This window comes from Eublepharis macularius, chromosome 8, assembly GCF_028583425.1.
Source record: "Eublepharis macularius isolate TG4126 chromosome 8, MPM_Emac_v1.0, whole genome shotgun sequence".
Classification (NCBI taxonomy): Eukaryota; Metazoa; Chordata; class Lepidosauria; order Squamata; family Eublepharidae; genus Eublepharis; species Eublepharis macularius.
Window position 1 is genome coordinate 3,038,538 of NC_072797.1, and position 19,950 is coordinate 3,058,487.

General features: G+C 48.1%; 1 protein-coding gene across 1 annotated transcript; it reads left to right on the forward strand.

Annotated features, from left to right (window-relative positions):
* The first annotated feature begins 4,142 nt into the window (after nucleotides 1-4,142).
* DCTN3 (dynactin subunit 3) lies at nucleotides 4,143-16,609 on the forward strand. The gene is made up of 7 exons (XM_054986780.1): nucleotides 4,143-4,269; nucleotides 5,341-5,425; nucleotides 10,903-10,989; nucleotides 12,759-12,842; nucleotides 15,204-15,262; nucleotides 15,832-15,891; nucleotides 16,155-16,609. The coding sequence occupies exons 1-7, from the start codon at nucleotides 4,162-4,164 to the stop codon at nucleotides 16,242-16,244; spliced, it is 573 nt and encodes a 190-aa protein (XP_054842755.1). The 5' UTR covers nucleotides 4,143-4,161; the 3' UTR covers nucleotides 16,245-16,609.
* Nucleotides 16,610-19,950: the final 3,341 nt, after the last annotated feature.

Sequence of the window (19,950 nt, forward strand, 5' to 3'; positions counted from 1 at the left end):
TATTCACTTCATTGTGTTTGTTGCTGTCTTCTTGCCTTGAAGCAACCCTGGAGAACACCGTTTTGCATATTTTTGGACTGAAATCAACTGTACACTGGGAAGATGGACAGGGGCTTCGAACATCACCTCCCCCAAATATCCCCCAACCCTTCAAACACTCTTGGGATTTTTTTCAGTCAGGGACTGAATAAAAACTGTAGTGGGTAAACTTGCAAGCTGCCTTTCCTTTCTTCTTTCATACAGCCTGCTCGCAGAACAGGGGGAGCCTCAAGACAGGCAGAGCTCTACTGGTGTTCAATTCACCAGTATGTGCATCCGTCAAAATCACTGCAAAGGCAAATGGAATCAGGGAAGGAAAAGTAAGTTGTTTATTAATCTACCACTTCTCAACTAAAGTCCCTGAGACAGTTTACAAAAACAAAATAAAAACCAAGGCAATGCTTTGCTTTTAGGGCTGGGCTGTGAGCTCCCTGAAATAATGTCTGTGCAATATTCTAAATATCCTAAAAAGCTGCATGTAGATTCTTACTGCCACATCTACATTTTGCTCAGAGAGTTTAGCTCGGGATATTATCTTGTGAAAACATTTCCAGAAGCATGTTGGAACAGGTTGGCCCCATAATCCTTCCAGTGTGAGATCTGAGAGCAGGATTCAGCAGAAAATCTAAGATCTTAGAAATCTAGGAGATAATTCATACAGTACAATCAAAAAGAGTCCAGTAGCACCTTTAAGACTAACCAATTTTATTGTTAGTCTTAAAGGTGCTACTGGACTCTTTTTGATTTTGCTACTACAGACTAACACGGCTAACTCTTCTGGATATTCACACAGTACATACCTGCTTCCTCACTTCTAATGCAATGTATAAAATGTGATGCTTGTGAATCTAGGGAGACAAGCTCAGTAGTCCTTGCATTTTACTGTTGGTGAGATCTTCCTAAATTACAATTAAGACAGGAAAAAATTCACCCCTTTTTTTCCTGTTTCTGCATAACATACAAACCAGCTTGAAAATGTCACATTGTGCAGCTTTATACACAGCAGCATGGTGCTCAGTAGGCTTGCCAGCCTCCAGGTGGTGGCTGGAGATCTCCCAGAATTACAACTGATCTCCAGGCCACAGAGATCCGTTCCCCTGGAGAAAAATGGCTGCTTTGGATGGTAGACTCTATGGCATTATACCCCATTGAGGCCTCTCCACTCCCCAAATTCCACTCTGTCCAGGCTCCACCCCCTAAAATCTCCAGGAATTTCGCAACCTAGACTTGGCAACCCTATGCTCATGGATGCCCATTAGGGTTGCCAGCCTCCAGGTGGTGAAGCAAAAAGGATGGCTGCTCCCGTAAATAGACTAGCAGAATAGAGATATTCTCACGGGAAACACAAAATTAATCTATCTACACAATATACAAACTATTACAAAGTGCATTTAAAGTGCAAGTGCTACTACTACTAATTAAGTCTACAAAACAGGTAGAGACCATTTAACTATCAGTCACACATGGCATGTCAAAATTGAGCCAACCGGGCAAAATAAAGAGTCCAGTAAACGTTTATTTATATTGTGTAGATATATTAATTTTGTGTTTCCCGTGAGAATATCTCTATTCTGCTAGCCTCCAGATGGTAGCAGATCGCCCAGAATTACAACTGATCTCCAGGCAACAGAGATAAGTTCCCCTGGAGGAAATGGCTGCTCTGAAGGGTGGACTCCGTGGCATTATACCCCACTGAGGACCCTCCCCTCCCCAAACCCCGCCCTCTCCAGGCTCCACCCCCTAAATCTCCAGGAATTTCCCAACCTGGACCTCGCACTCCTAGTGCCTATGGTCACCCAGCAAGCTTCCGTGGCAGAGAGGGGATTTGAACCTAAGGCTCCCAGATCCTAGACTGACACTTTAACCACTACACCACGCTGGCTGCAAAATCTTATGTTGCCTCCTAGCACTGGGATTGAGCAGATTGCTGCCTCTGGATGTGAAAGTTGCTTTTGCCTTGATTAAATCATGGAATTTGGGCCTACTCCCATAACTAATGTGGTGTGGGATAGCTGTGAGAATGGCCTCCATGCAGCAGCTCAAGGCTGCCATCTGCTGATTTGGTTGGTCACATGCAGGCATCTCTACGCACGGGGCTTGATTCATTTCTTACTGTATTTTTGTCCCTCTTTTCAGGCCAAATTGGCTCCCCTGGTACACAGGAATACAAAACCAAAAAAACTGAAAATTCAGTACCCATGAACCTTAGGTCCAGCCAGTACAGAGGGATGCATAAACCCCTTTAGCCTGCAACACTATGCATTAAATGCTCTAACAGTCACTATGATGGGCCAAAAAGTAAACTGTGTGCACTGTCATTGGCTGAAGTGATTGGCACAGCCCTGGGGCAAGGGGTATTCCACAGCTGTGGTGTACTCAAGTGGCTGTGAGAACAAAATGAGGCAGATGTGATAGCTTCATCTTCAGAATCCTTTTGATATCACAGTGAGCAAGAAAAGTTAATGGCCCAAAGGCCTCCTCTGTCCTTTAAATTTGCCTCCTGCCATTTATCCAAGGAGCTAAACGCGCTGTACATGGTTCTCTCCTTCATAATTTTATCCTCACAACAATCCTCTGAAGTAGGCCTGTCTTGGAGAAAGTGACCAGCCCAAGTTCACCCAGCGACCTTACAAAATATCAACTGTAAAAGGCAACTGTCTGGACGTGAGACACACTGATACGTTCTCTCATCACAGTGAAGAAACAAAATGAGCAAGTCAGGAAAGCATGTCTGCAGCAGGAAAATTTATCCATTGATTAAAACTGGGGGCATGTGTATGTTTCGCGAAACAGCAGCCGTGTTGGTCTGCAGTACAACAGCAGGATCTGAGTCCAGTGGCACCTTAGAGACCAACAAGATTTTCAGCATATAAATTTTTGAGTCAAAGTATCTGAAGAAGGGAGCTCTGACTCTCCTAAGGTCCTACCCTGAAAATCTTGTACATGAAAACCTAACAATATTTATTCCATCAGAACCATCCAAGCTCTCCTTGTCAGACAAGAGGAGGAAAGGGAGCCAGCGTAGTGTTGCCAATCTCCAGGTGGTGGCTGGAGATCTCCCGGAATTACAATTCATCTCCAGATGACAGAAGCCAGTTCTTCTGGAGAAATTGGAAGCTGTGGCTGGTGGACTCTATGGCATTATACCCCACTGTGCTCCCTCCATTCAGACCACCCTCCCCAGGTGCCATATAGAGTTGCCAACCTCCAGGTGGAGCCTGGAAATCTATTCGAATTACAAATAGTTGCCTGGCAATATAGAGCAGCCACCCTGAAGAAAATGGTAGTTTCAAAAGGCAAACTACCATAAACCAAAGATTTTAGGTGAAAGCACTTCCTATGTTCCACCTTCCACAACCACCACCCTCAAATCTCCAGGAATTTCCCAGGTCACAGTTGGCAACCCTAGCTCCATCCCCCAAATCTCCAGGAAATTCCCTACCCGGAGCTGGCAGCCCTGTTTTAGACAGACCCGCCTGGAGCTGGACGCTGAGACGCCCCCCAACCCCCATATTCCCAAGGTTGGGCTGCCCAGGGGGCTTCAGACACGTGTCTCTCCTTTCCCGCATCCATTGCTCCCCGCTTCTGGACACTTAACAGGCTTGCCAACTCCAGGTTAGGGCAGAGTCAGAGGAGGTGTGGGGAGGCTCAGCAGGGATATACAGGCCACCCTCCAAAGGGGCCATTTCCTCCAGGGGAACTGGTCTGTATAGACTGGAAATCACTTGGAATTCCGGGAGATCGCCAGGCCCCACCTGGATGTTGGCAAGCATCCCTGCTGTGGAGCAGCACACGGCTTTCAACCCGGCCGGGCCCCGCCTCAGCCTCGACTGGAGCTCCCTACGGCAAGCCCAGACTCAGCTCCCAGACAGGACCCGTCTCCATAGCAACGCTCTCCTGCCCCTCCAAACAGAAGCGGAAACAACTTCCGGCTCATCTCTTAAGAACTTCCGTTTTTGCCCTGCGCGCGGTGCAGCGACGCGGTCTGCGAGTCCAACCGGCTTCCCCTTCTCTTGCATCTCTGCGGTGCCCATAGAGTTAGAAAGGGCTAGAGTTTCCGCTCAACGCGCTTCCGGTTCCTTTCCTCTCCCCTCTGCCTTCCGGTGGCGGGGCGTTGCTAAGATGGCGGCTGCAGCGACGGCCGCGGAGGTGCAGCAGCTGCAGGGGCGCCTGGAGGCCTTGGAGGGGCGCGTCTTCGGGGCGCCTGGCGGAGCGGCGGGCGCCAAGAAGGTGCGCTGGGAGGAGCTTAAAAGGAGAGTGGTGGGCGCTTCTGGCCGCCAAGGTTGTGGCAATGGTATCATTACGCCTCCCCCCCCCTTTAAAGGCAGGTTCTGTACTTAAGGTTGCTTGCCAATCTCCAGGTGGAGCCTGGAGGCTCTAGGAGGAAACAGCTCAGTGGCTGGTTGTTGTGGGTTTTCCGGGCTGTATTGCCGTGGTCTTGGCCTTGTAGTTCCTGACGTTTCGCCAGCAGCTGTGGCTGGCATCTTCAGAGGTGTAGCACCAAAGGACAGAGATCTCTCAGTGTCACAGTGTGGAAAAGGTGTTGGCAGGTCATTTGTATCTACTCAGGAGGGGTGGGGTTGAGCCGAGTCATCCTGTAAGAGTTCCCCAGGGTGTGGAATGCTAATGGCGGGAGGCTTCACTGTATCCTGAGCTCAACCCCACCCCTCCTGAGTAGATACAAATGAACCTGCCAACATCTTTTCCACACTGTGACACTGAGAGATCTCTGTCTTTTGGTGCTACACCTCTGAAGATGCCAGTCACAGCTGCTGGTGAAACGTCAGGAACTACAATGCCAAGACCACGGCAATACAGCCCGGAAAACCCACAACAACCATCATTCTCCAGCCGTGAAAGCCTTCGACAATACAGCTCAGTGGCTGTTCTCCCTTCCACTTGCATCACAGTAGCAGATTGCACGGGCTTGTCCTTTTTCTTTAAAGCCTTCTTGTCCTTTCAGAGCTGCTTTCTCTGAAAAGAACATATGTTTTTGTTCAGTGTTATAGCCTGCCTTGTCCCCAGAGGCTTAGGGAAGGTAGCCATCATTGGCAACGTTACTTACCTTGCCTCTGAAGATACACGGGAGGGCGCTTGGAACCATCTCTTCCTGGTTTTCAGTTCATGTTTCCAAACCGTGGAAGAAGCAGAGTTGCAGCTAAGCGAAAGCAGTTTTAAGAACTCTTCTTTATCTCTGTGTTCTGCATATTGCTGATTTTTTTGTTGTTGTGAAGTCACCATTCAATATCCTTTATGCTGTTGATTTGTTCAGTCGTCAATCCAAGATTCATTCTCTCCTAGATAGCAGATGGCTTGGTCAAAGTCCAGGTGGCTTTGGGGAACATGGCAAGCAAGAGAGAGAGGGTTAAAATTCTTTACAAAAAAAGTAAGTACTCCCCCCACCCCACCCCAAACAAGTGAAAATATTTTGTGTTAAAAATGTATTAGAGGAGTTAAAATGAGAGAAGTCATAAGATGGCAGAATTCTGGGAAGGTAGAAATTTGAAGGCCTCATTGCAAACATGCAATATTGTCCATGTAGTGGAGGAAAGATGAGGGAGAAGGTAATACCTTGGCCTATCTATCTATCTATCTATCTATCTATCTATCTATCTATCTATCTATCTATCTATCTATCTATCTATCTATCTATCTATCTATCTATCTATCTATCTATCTATCTATCTATCTATCTATCTATCTATCTATCGTACGCCTTTCTCATTGAGACTCAAAGTGGATTACACAGTGTGAGATTAGTACAGTCAATATCTGGAACATTTCTATAAACAATGCCCTAGGGTAAATAGATACAAGTTCACAAAGACATATCATTAGCAGGAATCCAATACAACATAGTGGTGAAGTCTAAGGTTCCTAACTCATTAGCAGAGTATTTGAGATCTCCTCCTTACAATACAGCCCTCCTATCTGAGTAAAAAGCCTTTTTGAATAATTTAGTTTTGCATCGTTTGTGGAAACCCAGGAAAGTGGGGGCTCTCCTAATCTCCTCAGGCAGGCCATTTCACAGGGTAGGGGCCATCATGGAGAAAGCCCGTGTACGGGCTGCTGGTAATTTTGCCTATGTGCATGGTAGCACCTGCAGGAGACCCTGTTCAGAAGAGTGAAGCTGCCGTGGAGGAGCATAGGGAGGGAGGCAGTCCCGTAGGTATGCCGGACCAAGGCTGTGAAGAGCTTTGTTAGTGATACCCAATACCTTGAACTGAGCATAGTAACTAATGGGTAGCCAATGGAGTGACTACAGGATGGGAGTGATGTTCATGCTCCTGCTTGCTCCTGATAACAGTCAAGTGGAATTTTATCTCATTCATACTGCTTAACACAGCTTTAGAATCTTATCATGTCTGTCACGTAGTCTTGGAATGATATCATGTTGCATGGCTGAGATGATTGCATAATGTGGTTACCACTCTCAATGACCTTCTTGTTTTTGTGTGTCCAAGATGGTAAATAAACTAACTGTGACTATTGTAGGAGTCTAGGATTACTTTAGAAAAGGGGACTGTTACTCTCTTGTGAAACTGAGGCAGTGAAGTGGAATTGTAAAATTAATTTCTAAAGCCCTTTGAAGTGTTCCAAGAATATATAATAATAATAACAACAACAACATTCGATTTATATACTGCCTTTCAGGACAACTGAACACCCACTCATAGCAGTTTTCTAAGTGTGTTATTATTAACTTCACGACAATTGCCCTGTGAGGTGGGTGGGGCTGAGAGAGCTCCGAAGAGCTGTGACTGACCCAAGGTCACCTAGCTGGCTTCAAGTGGAGGAGTGGGGAATCAAACCCAGCTCTCCAGATTAGAGGCCTGCCACTCTTAACCATTACACCAAACTGGCTCTCGAAAGCTCATACCCTGGAAATCGAACCGGTCTTTGAGATGCCATTGGACCCGAATCTTGCTCTTCTACTACAGACCAACATGGCTACCAACCTAAAAGAATATCATGCTTTACCTTAGTGGGCCTTGTAAGTGATACCATTGTTGAAAGTCCCATAAGGTGGGAAGACTGAGACATGACTCTGAACCTCTCATGATTTTGACTGAGTGTGTTCAGAGTCTCATGAAAGACCTCTTGCCTCATGACAGCTGGCTCTGGGCTGGTGAGTAGGGGTGTGCAAGCCAAAAATTTTCGGCTATAGCCGAAAGTAGAAAGCCGAAAGAAAATTCTCTATCGTTAAAGCTGAAAGCCGAAACAAGAATCTCTTTCGGGATTCGGGATTCGGGATTCTTTCGGCATTATTTCGGCATTCTTTCGGCTTTTTTCTATGGGAAAATGCCTCCGTCTTCCAGGACGCCTGGAGGAGGCATTTTCCCACCGAATAAGCCCAAAATTGGTGGGGACCTTCCTCTAACCCTTCTCTAACAACCACCCAAGTTTCAGACAGATTGGACTTTGGGGGGCCATGTTATGGCCCCCCAAAGCAGGTCCCCCCATCCTCCCATAAAGGAGCATCTTCTTCATTATTTCCTATGGGGAAAAAATGAAGAAGCAGGCTTCCTTTGCCAGGGGTGGCATTTTGCATGCAAAATGCCCCCTTACCCTCAGGGGCCCTTCTCCCACCCCTCCTCCCACCCCCCACCAAGGCTCAGCCTGCTCCCACTTGGGGGGGCCATTTCATGGCCTCCCCAAGTAGGTGCTCTAATCTCTACCACTGACAGCTGGGGGAGGCTTGTGTTGCCAGGGGTGGCATTTTGCATGCAAAATGCCCCCCAACCCTCTGGGGCCCTTCTCCCACCCCTCCTCCCACCCCCCACCAAGGCTCAGCCTGCTCCCACTTGGGGGGGCCATTTCATGGCCTCCCCAAGTAGGTCCTCTCAGCCCCTAAATTCCACCCCTTACAGCTCCACACAAACCCAATTCCCCCCAGCTGCCACACACAGACCCAAATCCCCACATTAGCCCCTCACAGACCCAAATCCACCACCACCTGCCCCACACCCATAACCCCAGGAACAGGCTGGCAAAGGCCAGCCCTCTCCCTTTGTTCCCTATGCTGGGAACTTCTAAACTCTCTTTCCCTGGGCAATTCTGCACAGCCCAGGGGTGCCACAATGGTGGGCACACTTCTGAGTGCCAGCTGGTCCCTGTGAAAGAGCACCTGAACCACAGACACCCTCCCTCAAATTCCCCCACCACCTACAGAGATGGCTGGCCAGCCAGCCCCATTGTTCCCTATGATGGGAACCAACTGCACAACAAAGAATAAAACAAGAACAACACAAAATAAAGTTTTTTAAAAATTATTTTCTCCCTTCCAAAGTACAAGTAGGCAAAGCATTATGACACATAACACCAGCAGTCCCCCACACAGAAAAATAACACAACTCACTTAACATCAGAGAATCACAAAGCACGATTCCTGTCAAAAACACTTTATTTCTTGAACAGCTTTAGGCTACACAGCAGGGGGGGAACACCAAAGGGCATGGCAGCAGTATCTTACACAAAAATAACACAACTCACTTAACATCAGAGAATCACAAAAGCACAATTCCTGTCAAAAACACTTTATTTCTTGAACAGCTTTAGGCTACACAGCAGGGGGGGGACACCAAAGGGCATGGAAGCAGTATCTTACACAAAAATAACACAACTCACTTAACATCAGAGAATCACAAAAACACAATTCCTGGCAAAAACACTTTATTTCTTGAACAGCTTTAGGCTACACAGCAGGGGGGGAACACCAAAGGGCATGGAAGCAGTATCTTACACAAAAATAACACAACTCACTTAACATCAGAGAATCACAAAAACACAATTCCTGGCAAAAACACTTTATTTCTTGAACAGCTTTAGGTTACACAGTAGGAGGGCACAAAAGGGCATGATAGCAATGTACTACAAAAAATAATACAACCCACTTCACCGTTTTTGACAGCAATTGTGTTTGTGTGATTCTCTGATGTGAAGTGAGTTGTGTTATTTTTGTGTAGTACACTGCTTTCCTGCTCTGTGGTGCCTTCCTACTGTGTAACCTAAAGCAGTTACAGAAATAAAGTGCTTTTGACAGCAATTTTTTGGGGTGATTCTTTAATGTGAAGTGAGTTGTGTTATTTTTGTGTAAGATACTGCTTCCATGCCCTTTGGTGTCCCCCCCCCTGCTGTGTAGCCTAAAGCTGTTCAAGAAATAAAGTGTTTTTGTCAGGAATTGTGCTTTTGTGATTCTCTGATGTTAAGTGAGTTGTGTTATTTTTGTGTAAGATACTGCTGCCAAGCCCTTTGGTGTTCCCCCCTGCTGTGTAACCTAAAGCTGTTCAAGAAATAAAGTGTTTTTGACAGGAATCGTGCTTTGTGATTCTCTGATGTTAAGTGAGTTGTGTTATTTTTCTGTGTGGGGGACTGCTGGTGTAATGTGTCATAATGCTTTGCCTACTTGTACTTTGGAAGGGAGAAAATAATTTTTTAAAAACTTTATTTTGTGTTGTTCTTGTTTTATTCTTTGTTGTGCAGTTGGTTCCCATCATAGGGAACAATGGGGCTGGCTGGCCAGCTATCTCTGTAGGTGGTGGGGGAATTTGAGGGAGGGTGTCTGTGGTTCAGGTGTTCTTTCACAGGGACCAGCTGGCACTCAGAAGTGTGCCCACCATTGTGGCACCCCTGGGCTGTGCAGAATTGCCCAGGGAAAGAGAGTTTAGAAGTTCCCAGCATAGGGAACAAAGGGAGAGGGCTGGCCTTTGCCAGCCTGTTCCTGGGGTTATGGGTGTGGGGCAGGTGGGGGTGGATTTGGGTCTGTGAGGGGCTAATGTGGGGATTTGGGTCTGTGTGCGGCAGCTGGGGGGGAATTGGGTTTGTGTGGGGCTGTAAGGGGTGGACTTTAGGGGCTGAGAGGACCTACTTGGGGAGGCCATGAAATGGCCCCCCCAAGTGGGAGCAGTCTGAGCCTTGGTGTGGGGTGGGAGGAAGGGTGGGAGAAGGGCCCCAGAGGGCTGGGGGGCATTTTGCATGCAAAATGCCACCCCTGGCAACACAAGCCTCCCCCAGCTGTCAGTGGTAGAGATTAGAGCACCTACTTGGGGAGGCCATGAAATGGCCCCCCCAAGTGGGAGCAGGCTGAGCCTTGGTGGGGGGTGGGAGGAGGGGTGGGAGAAGGGCCCCAGAGGGTTGGGGGGCATTTTGCATGCAAAATGCCACCCCTGGCAACACAAGCCTCCCCCAGCTGTCAGTGGTAGAGATTAGAGCACCTACTTGGGGAGGCCATGAAATGGCCCCCCCAAGTGGGAGCAGGCTGAGCCTTGGTGGGGGGTGGGAGGAGGGGTGGGAGAAGGGCCCCTGAGGGTAAGGGGGCATTTTGCATGCAAAATGCCACCCCTGGCAAAGGAAGCCTGCTTCTTCATTTTTTCCCCATAGGAAATAATGAAGAAGATGCTCCTTTATGGGAGGATGGGGGGACCTGCTTTGGGGGGCCATAACATGGCCCCCCAAAGTCCAATCTGTCTGAAACTTGGGTGGTTGTTAGAGAAGGGTTAGAGGAAGGTCCCCACCAATTTTGGGCTTATTCGGTGGGAAGATGCCTCCCCCAGACGTCCGGGAAGACGGAGGCATTTTCCCATTGAAAAGCCGAATGAAAGACGAAAGAATCCCGAAACGTTTCGGCTTTTTTCTTTCGGCTACCCGAAACGTTTCGGGATTCCCCGAAACGTTTCGGCATTCCCTGAAAGAAGCCGAAACACTTTTGTTTCGGCATTCTTTCGGCATTCTGAATGCCGAAACGCACATCCCTACTGGTGAGCTTTTCTGTCTAGTGACGCTTGGAAGCCTGCTCTGTGCTTGCTCTGTTGCTGTCACATTCTGAAGTTCCAATTCTCTCTCCTTCTATGTTGACAAATCAAGTTGAAGATGTCATGAAATATTTGGATCCTCAATATATTGATCGAATGGCTGTTCCAGATGCCATGAAGCTGCAGTTCATCTTGGCAGGTACTCTCCTGAAGTGACAGAAATACAGTGTTGCGTTAGTGATTGGGGTATGTGTATACCTTTAAAGCCTAGAGCTTGTTATGGTTAGACTTCTCACAAGGAAATGTGTCCTCCAGACTATGAAATATCCATTAAGCCTGTATCCACTGAATGATAAAAATCCCTGAAGCAGCTTAACCATCAGAGGAGTAGCATTGCTATCAAAATGGGAAGTGCAGACAAAAGCAAACAAATCAACTCATAATCTCCAAAGCCTTCTGGAGGACAAAGGCTTTTGCCATCTTATGATCAGAGGCCCTTTTTTACTGTCTTCCCCTCCTAGGTAGTGCCTCTGCAGTTGGCAAGGCCCAGTTAGGCTGGCTTTCAAAGGCTGGAACGCCTTAAACCATTAGTGCCTGATGCTGTGCAATATATGTTATTTGGAAGGATACGTAAAAATCTAAGTTGAGGTTGCTGGTAATTGGATCTGCAGTTCACATTTGTGGCCTTCACAACTAAATTCAGTGCAAATTATATTTCAAAAAGGGGAGTAGCGTTCTATATGATTTTTGTCCAAGCGGCTTTTTTAATGATTTAGAGGATTAAGGTGATTGATCAGTGGTTTGTACATATATTTATTTAAAGCATTTACTGTATTTAAAGTATATATCATACTCGCTCAAAAGAAAGATGGCTCTGAATGTAAGACGACCTCCCTAAATAAAGCCCAGTACATAAAACTCGGGATCCTGAGTTGAGCCAGCCACCGGGAGGTGTACTCTTCCCAGTGGCACTCTAGAGACTAAAAACATTTATTGCAAAATGAGCTTTTATAAACCAGAGCTCAGTTCTTCGCCTATCGAAGATCTCCTCTCTGCTCTCTCAATTCAGTGTGTGGCTCTGAGGAAAGCAAAGCTTCTCAGCTCCTGCAGTTCCTCTGCCAGGTACTGCAGTCAGTTGAGCGAACACCTGCCTTCTCCGCTTGCTGCTGTGCAGTGGCCACCACTGTAAATTTTGTGGGGCTCAATGTTTCTTGGGGCTGCCGATGCTCGTGGCACTGCCTCCGGGTTGCCAGGTGGGGACAAGTTGGAGCCCCCTTGCTCTTCCCCTCACCCCCTCTAAGCCTCTAGCCCTCGCAGGCTTTCCCTCATTGCCACTATCCTCCGCACAGCACAGGTCAGCCTTCTTCCTTTCTGCCCACTCAGTCCAGGGAGGGCTTCTTCATACACAGGGCAACTGGGTTGCATAGGCTGCTTGCAGCCTCCGCCCCAGGTGATAGAGTGGCTGGGCTCTCTGCCTCTGTGCTTTCTCGCGTAGTCTCCCAGCAGCGCTTCTAACCTGCAGGGCCCAGCTAATGAAAGGCACACCCTCCGGTCTCTCCCTGCGGATTGGGGAGTGGAAGCCCACCCACTCAGCAGAGCTCACCATTGGCAGAATGGGGGAAGCTGGCTTTGTATATGAGTAAATTGTATGGGAATTGAAGGTGAATTCTCACTTAAAGCCTAAAAAAAGTTGTCTTTTTAAGTAAATAGGGCAATAGTAAATGAAGAATTGGATTCCATATGGTGTGACAGAGTGAACAGGAAGTGAAAGAATCTGTGGTCCTTTTAATGAGACACTTCTAGCTGGTTTAAGCAGTATCATTTCCACACTCTTGTGTGTTACTTCTTGTGGCCTGATGGGTGAAACGATGCATCGTTGCATTCCACACTCAGACTTAGGCCACAATAAGCCCCTCTAGCTGAATTGCTCCTGCCTCCACTGACCGATGTCCTTGTGTCCTAAACCAGAAGAACAATCCATCCTGGCTCAAGCAGCGCTTATGGAGCAGGTGGACAGCCTGAAGCCATACCTGGACAGTGCACATATCAAAGGTGAGTGCTCCCCCCCCCCCGCCAGCACCTTTGTTTGTATGTGGGGCCCAGATCCATATTGGTTGCACATTTTCCACAGTGAGAAGTTGGCGTTATGCCCATGTGTATCCGTTCACACATTTTTAATATGTTTATTTAACCAGTTAAAACTATATTTTAAAACTGTAAGCTGATTCAGGAAGCTTATGCTGAAACAAGTTATTTCAGTCTCAAGCCCAGTTTATCTATTACATAAAAACAGGAGCTATTGTATGGGAGACCTCCAAGTAAGTACCAAGGTTGCAGAGGCAGGCAATGGCAAGCCGTCTCTGTTGGTCTCTGGCCTTGAGAACCCTACCAGCAGTCACCATAAGTCAGCTATGACTTGACGGCACTCTCCACCACCAGGAAAACAGGACACTACCGGCATTACACTGGTGAGGGGGCTTCTGTTGCAACAGAGAGCAGGCCCTGCCTCCAAGCTGCACTCTCAAAATGCAGGGCAAATCTCTTTTACCAGGGCACACTTATTTGTGAATAAACTAACCCGTGGCATTTCCAGTCCTTCACACCCTGGCTTGGGTGCCTGAGGATGTGCGGCACACCCTCTGTAGCCTGTGGCCAGCAGCGCTCTCAGTGACACAGCGATGCCATTCTGCTGTTGCCTTCCTGGACAGACACTACGCTGTGGTATGTGTGTAACGTGACGTGAACCTGGTGGATATTTCGCTTCTGCTCTCTTGGAAGCTAATGACAGGCAGTGTCCCACACAAGTTCTGTCCCCCTCTCCTGTGGTTGCCTCTGAGCACGCGTGCAGTGTTTTCTCCTTCTTGTTGCTTGGGTTTTTATGTAGTTCCTTTCAGATGATGCAAAAATATTCTGCATGAGCTCACTTCATTGGGCTGTGCAGACCTCTCTGATTGCGGTGTGACACATTGCACATGGCCAGTAATGATTGCCTCCACCTCCCTTTAGATCAGAGGTGGGGTCCCTCAGATCTGGCATCCTGTTTCATGCAGTGGTCCACTAGATGCCCCTGGGAAGCCCTATAAGCAGGGCACAGAATTCAAGGCCTCCGCCTGTTGCCCCTCCCCCCACCCAGCAGTGCTACTCAGGGGTACAGTGCCTTTGGACCCGGGTGCTCCATTTAGTCAGGGCCTTTGCATCAAGTTGTCTAATCCTCCTTTTAAAGCCAAATAAACTAGTGCCCATCAGCACATTGCATGGCAGGGAATTCATAAGTTAATTAACTTGCCGAGTGACGAAGGTACTTTCCTAGTCTGTCCTGAATCTATTGCTCACCAGTTTCATTGGGTGCCCCCAGTGAAGAAGAGCAGATGGTCCATGAGTTTTTGGGTTGGACCTTTTCCTACAGGCCACCCTCTTCATAAGCTGAATTGGAGAAGGACAATGCTGGTTCTGGTCGCCACACCTTAAAAAAGATATAGCACTGGAAAAAGTACAGAGAAGGGCAACTAAAATGATTAAAGGGTTGGAACACTTTCCCTATGAGGAAAGATTGAGGCGCTTGGGGCTCTTTAGCCTGGAGAAAAGACGACTGAGGGGAGACATGATAGAGGTTTACAAGATAACGCACGGGTTAGAGAAGGTAGAGAAAGATGTGTTTTTCTCCCTTTCTCACAATACAAGAACTCGTGGGCACTCTATGAAATTATTGAGCAGTCGGGTTAGAACAGATAGAAGAAAATACTACTTTACACAAAGGGTGATAAACACATGGAATTCGTTGCCACAGGAGGTGGTGGCAGCTACAAGCATTGCCAGCTTCAAGAGGGGACTGGACAAATATATGGAGCAGAGGTCCATCAGTGGCTATTAGCCACAGGAGATAGATGGTATTCTCTTTGTGGGGAGGTGGTGCTCTGTTGTCTTGGTGCTGGAAGGAAGGCAGTGGGAGGGCTTCTGGTGTCCTGGCCTCACTGACAGTCCTTTAGATGGCACTGGATTTCTAGCCACTGTGTGTGACAGAATGTTGGACTGGATGGGCCACTGGCCTGATCCAACATGGCTTTGCTTATGTTCTTATGTTCTTATGTTCTCACAGCTAATAATGAGCAAACTGCTACAAGTTTGAACATCATATTCTGCGCCTGTAAGGATTGGCAAATATTCAGACCTCCTAAACTAATAGAATTTGTCTGTTTGAGAGAGGATAGGCAAAGCCTAAATGTTTCAAAACCTTTACTGATTTTGTCTGTCAGTGATACGGATTGAGTTGCTTTGTATTGTGATAAGCAATATTCTGTAGATCGTGTATGTAACTTGAAAAGGGAAGGAGTCTCTTAACTTGGAGCGAGCCCCTTTGTAGCTTGATCCTTGCTTGCTGACCCACGGACCTGATCTCCACTCTGGTCTTTGCAGCTGCTCCGGACCATGCTGCCAGGCTTCAGCGGCTCTCTCAGATCCACATCCATCAGCAGGTACGCAGGCAGAGCGCTTCAGGATAGCAGAGAATCGCCCTTCGTGCTGCGTCAGCTGGAAAACTGGGCTTCCGAGGGTGTCAGTCCTGCAAAGTTAATTCCTGGGTTGCTGGTTCTCATGGCATGAATTCTGTCACATGTGCATCGGGAGAATGGCTTGCATAGAGCGGTTCTCAAAAAGACCGCCTGTCCCAGTCCCTCACCTCTTTCGCTCTCCTTAAGGGAAGGAAGCATAGGGCAGGGCAGGGCTTGTGACTCCCTCGTCACTGGGAAGTCCCTCCTCTTCCCGCTTGGGCCAAGGGCAGAGAAGAAGTGCAGGCCACACTCACCCCTGGCCTTCAGGAGTGGGCTGGTGAGATGAGGACCTTGGCTGATAAATGGTCGTGCAAGAATCGCTCGCACGCTCTGTGTCCTGAACAGGTGGGGGCTCTGCTCTCCTGCCAAGCCAGCTTAATGGACTTTCTCCCATAGAAGCAGAGCTCCCTGGGCTTTTATCAGGGCCCCAGTAGAGAAAAGCAGAGGTTTCCAGAGGTGGGGAAATGTTTCACAGAGTTCTTCTGATTTTGCAGGACCAGTGTGAAGCGGTGACGGAGAACATCCGGTTACTCCTGGAAGATTACAACAAAATGGTATCCTTTTCCACGTCCGCGGCGTTGTCAAGGGCGTCGAAGGGTCCAGTAGCAAGGCTGGTTTGCTTGGGGGGCAGGTGGGAAGGTAAGAGGTGCCCCCCCCCTCAAGCTCGGCCAGCTCTGCTTTCTTTCCACTGCTAGTTTTTTGTCCTGGGGCTGACTTTTCTCAGCCTTCGGTTGGAGCCCCATTAGTTTTTCTTCCCCCCCTGTCTCCCTGCTGGTCAAGAGCATTCCTGCTTTTTTCCCTTAAAAGACTCCTCCAGACTCTGCTTCTTTCCAAGCAGTTTGTCCAGTGGGATGAAATGCTAACCCAGCTGGAAGCCGCAAAGCAGGTGAAGCCCGTGCCCGAGTGAAGGCCGTGCTGCGTCAGGGAATCCTTCAGAGGTGTGCGTGGCTGCCTTGCGCCCTCGCTCAGCACTTCCTTTTTCGTGAGCTAGAGAAGAGATCTGTCAGGACAACCCGACCTTGAACTGTCCACGCCAGTCAAGCCAGGCTTCTTGGACTTTTTGCATGCAGCGGCTCTGCCTGGAAGTGAGACGATGGGTGTTGTCTTGCCAGTTGTTGGTGACCTTCAAGAGAGGTCAAATTATTTGTGCAGCTTTCTCCCCCTTAACGGTCCCTCTTGTAACTTATGTTGGTTTCTCCTTCAATACAAGGTGCATAATTGCTTGGATTCGCTGCTATGACTGTGGACCACAATAAAATCCTGTTTACCCCACTGTCTGCAGTTTCTGCTCTTTGTTCCCTTCGGGCCGCTGAGAACTGTAGATGCTGAGGAGCCCTTTGTATCATCATTTCTTTCCTAGGTATCGTAGCCCGCTTTATTCTATAGGTTCAGGACAAGTTATAAGTAAAAACATGTATTAAAATTTGGATCCAGAGGAGTTAGTCGTGTTAGTCTGTAGTGGCAAAATAGTAAAGAGTCCAGAAGTACCTTAAAGACTAACCAACTTTCTAGTAGCATAAGCTTTCGCGAGCCACAGCTCTCTTCGTCAGATGCAACCTCTGACAAAGAGAGCTGTGGCTCTCAAAAGCTTGTGCTACAATAAAGTTGCATCGGACAAAGAGAGCTGTGGCTCTCAAAAGCGTATGCTACAGTAAAGTTGGTTAGCCTTTAAGGAGCTATTTTATTAAAATTTGGTGAGATACCTCTTTTTCCTTGGCTACCATAAGAATAGTGGGCATGACTTCCAAAAGATGCTAACATGGACTCAAATGTAAGGGGGCAGCCCCCTTGTACACTAGCTGATGGAGCCCCTGTTAAAATGAAGAGGAGTGTGTCAGATTTTGGAGAACAGTCCCTCCCCTGCATTGCTTCCAGGGCCTGTAGGTGTGTCCTGAACATCTCAAAGTGGGTGGCATCAAAGACAGGAACCAGTGGTGTTGGATTGCCTCGTTTAATTCCAGCGGGGTGGGGGGGTGGGATGTCTGCCTGCCTACTCCCCAAAGCAGACCAATGGCTTTAGAATACACAGTTTGTTGTTTGGCTTCTCCCCAATTAGTACGCTGTTCTTCTTCCCACGGTAAAGGCTGTGGTTCAATGACAGAGCATGAGTTTTGCCTGCAGAAGGTCCCCGGTTGGATTACTGGCAGCAACTCTGGTCAAAGGATGGCAGGGAGCTGTTGGGAAAGAGCTTTCTTTTCCAGAGAAGTATCTGCTAGTCAGAGGGGACAGTATTGAGCTAGAGCAGTGATATACAGTGGCTTGGGAGCCACGTGTGACTCTTTGACCGCCTGTCTGTGGCTCATCTGAACACCCTTTCCCAATGTGGAATGCTATTGGCCAGTAGGGCTTATATTCGGCAGATGGTTCACAACTCGAACCACCCAATGCTGGAGGGAGAAATGTGCTAGGGAAGCGCCTCCCCTTGCTCCAGACACAAGGGCTTGCTGAGGCTCAGTGGTGGGAACAGACCACTCTACACCTGCAGAGGTACCACGGCAATTAAAAGTGGTATTGTACTAATCTTGAATATATATTGTGCGTGTAGTGTGGTGCGTGGCATACGGCAGTCGTGGCTCTTTTGGTGGATGATCCTTGCGCATGTGGCCTTCTGCGGAATGAGTCTTGCCAAGCCGAGATGTGATGTGGAAGTAAGGCAGCTGTCCGAATCCATCCCAGCCAAAGCTGTTCGTCATGGGATGGCACATGGGGGGAGGCAAGACTGCCTTGCCTAACCTGAGGACAGGACCACCCCGCCCCACACACAAACCTCCTCAAGGCATCACCTACACACCTCCAGGACTGCTTCAGCCGTGGAAATCAATAAAAGCGCAAAGCTGAGTGAGGAATGGGAGTGTAACTCATGCCTTCCCTGGGCTCCCCAATGAGATGGTGGCAGAGTTCCCATCCAAGGCAGCTCATCTGAAAGAACAAAACAGGAAAATTCCAGTTTGCGAAAGTGACTGTTCCTGCAGTGGTGCACGTGGGCTAAGCTTCCTTCTTTCACTGCTTGTGCAATCAGGCTTCAAGGGGGAACAAAATAAAACCAGCATCCTGGAGCTTGTGTCAGAAATCAGGTGGCCTGCTTGCACAAAGAACCTGGTGACACAGAACGAGAAATGCCTGCACAGCAGTAGCTGTGATGCCCGTATCACCCTCGTATGTCTGCACTATTCTTGCCCCTTCCAGGTCTGTTAAGCTTGCCATGCTACGCCCCTTGCCTTAATTTGAGAAGTGTAGGTTGTTTGCCATGCAAATAGGCGTGAGATGAAGGCCAGGACTGGTGTAGTAGAAAAGAGCAACAGTAGCACCTATAAGACTAACAACATTTATAATAGGGTATGAGCTTTCGTGAGCCACAGTTCACTTTTTCAGATACCACCAGGATTGGTGTAATGGCTGCAGTTGTCATAAGAACTAACAGTTTCCTCTGCAATGCCTAGAACAAAAAGGCTGTTTCACTTGTAATTAATGGTAATTATAGATTGTTAAGCTGCTTTTGAGGTTTTCCCTCCCTTTCATTTATTTTACTGTATTTTACTTTTCCATCTCCTTCAATGTCTCCTTGAGTCAGATGGATCAGTTTTCCTTCAGGATGCCTTCGGCACTTTTGTTCCTCATGTGTGGCACATAAAAGCACAGACTGAGAGCTCGTGTGGTGTAGTAGTTTTAAGTGTTGGGCTAGGACCTGGGACAGCTGGGTTCGAATCCTCCACTCGGCCATGGAAGACCACCACACGACCTTGGGCCCATCACAGTCTCGCAACCTAACCTACCCTCAGAAGATAATATTAATAACATTCGATTTATATACCGCCCTTCAGGACAACTTAATGCCCACTCAGAGCGGTTTACAAAGTGTTATTATTACCCCACAACAATCACCCTGTGAGGTGGGTGGGGCTGAGAGAGCTCCAGAAAACTGTGACTCGCCCAAGGTCACCCAGCTGGCTTCGAGTGGAGGAGTGGGGAATCAAACCCGGCTCTCCAGATTAGAGTCCCGTGCTCTTAACCACTACACCAAACTGGCTCTCATCCAGAGGAGTTAGCTGTGTTAGACGAAGAGAGCTGTGGCTCTCGAAAGCTTATGCTACAATAAAGTTGGTTACTCTTAAAGGTGCTACTGGACTCTACTATTTTGCTACCCTCACAAGGTTGTTGTGGGGACTGAGTAGAGGAGGGGGGAACATGAAAAGCTGCTTGGATCCGCAGCCGGGAAGAAAAGCAGGATATACGTTTTAAAAAATTAAGACGGCACGGCACGCTCCATGAGCTGGCCGGGCTGTTTGCCCTGCTTTCTAACAGAGGAGCTGGTCTAGAAGATCTTTTGGTTCCCTCTCAACTCCTGTGATTTCTGAAGTATTATGGCGCAGCCTGGGGCTCTGGGGAAGGAATAGTTCCGCTTTCACTAGCTTGAGATTTTAGCCTACGTTTTATTTCTCGCCTCCTGGCTCAGCTTGGATAGCGAGTGTACCTTTTAGGTGATAATTCAGCCCCACAGCCCAGCAGTGGGACGGTGTGAGACTCGTTTGCGCATCAGACATCTTAAAACAGAACCACTCTGCTCCGAAGGCTCTTCCATGAAGTTTTTGATATGGAAAAAGGGGCTGGGAGGA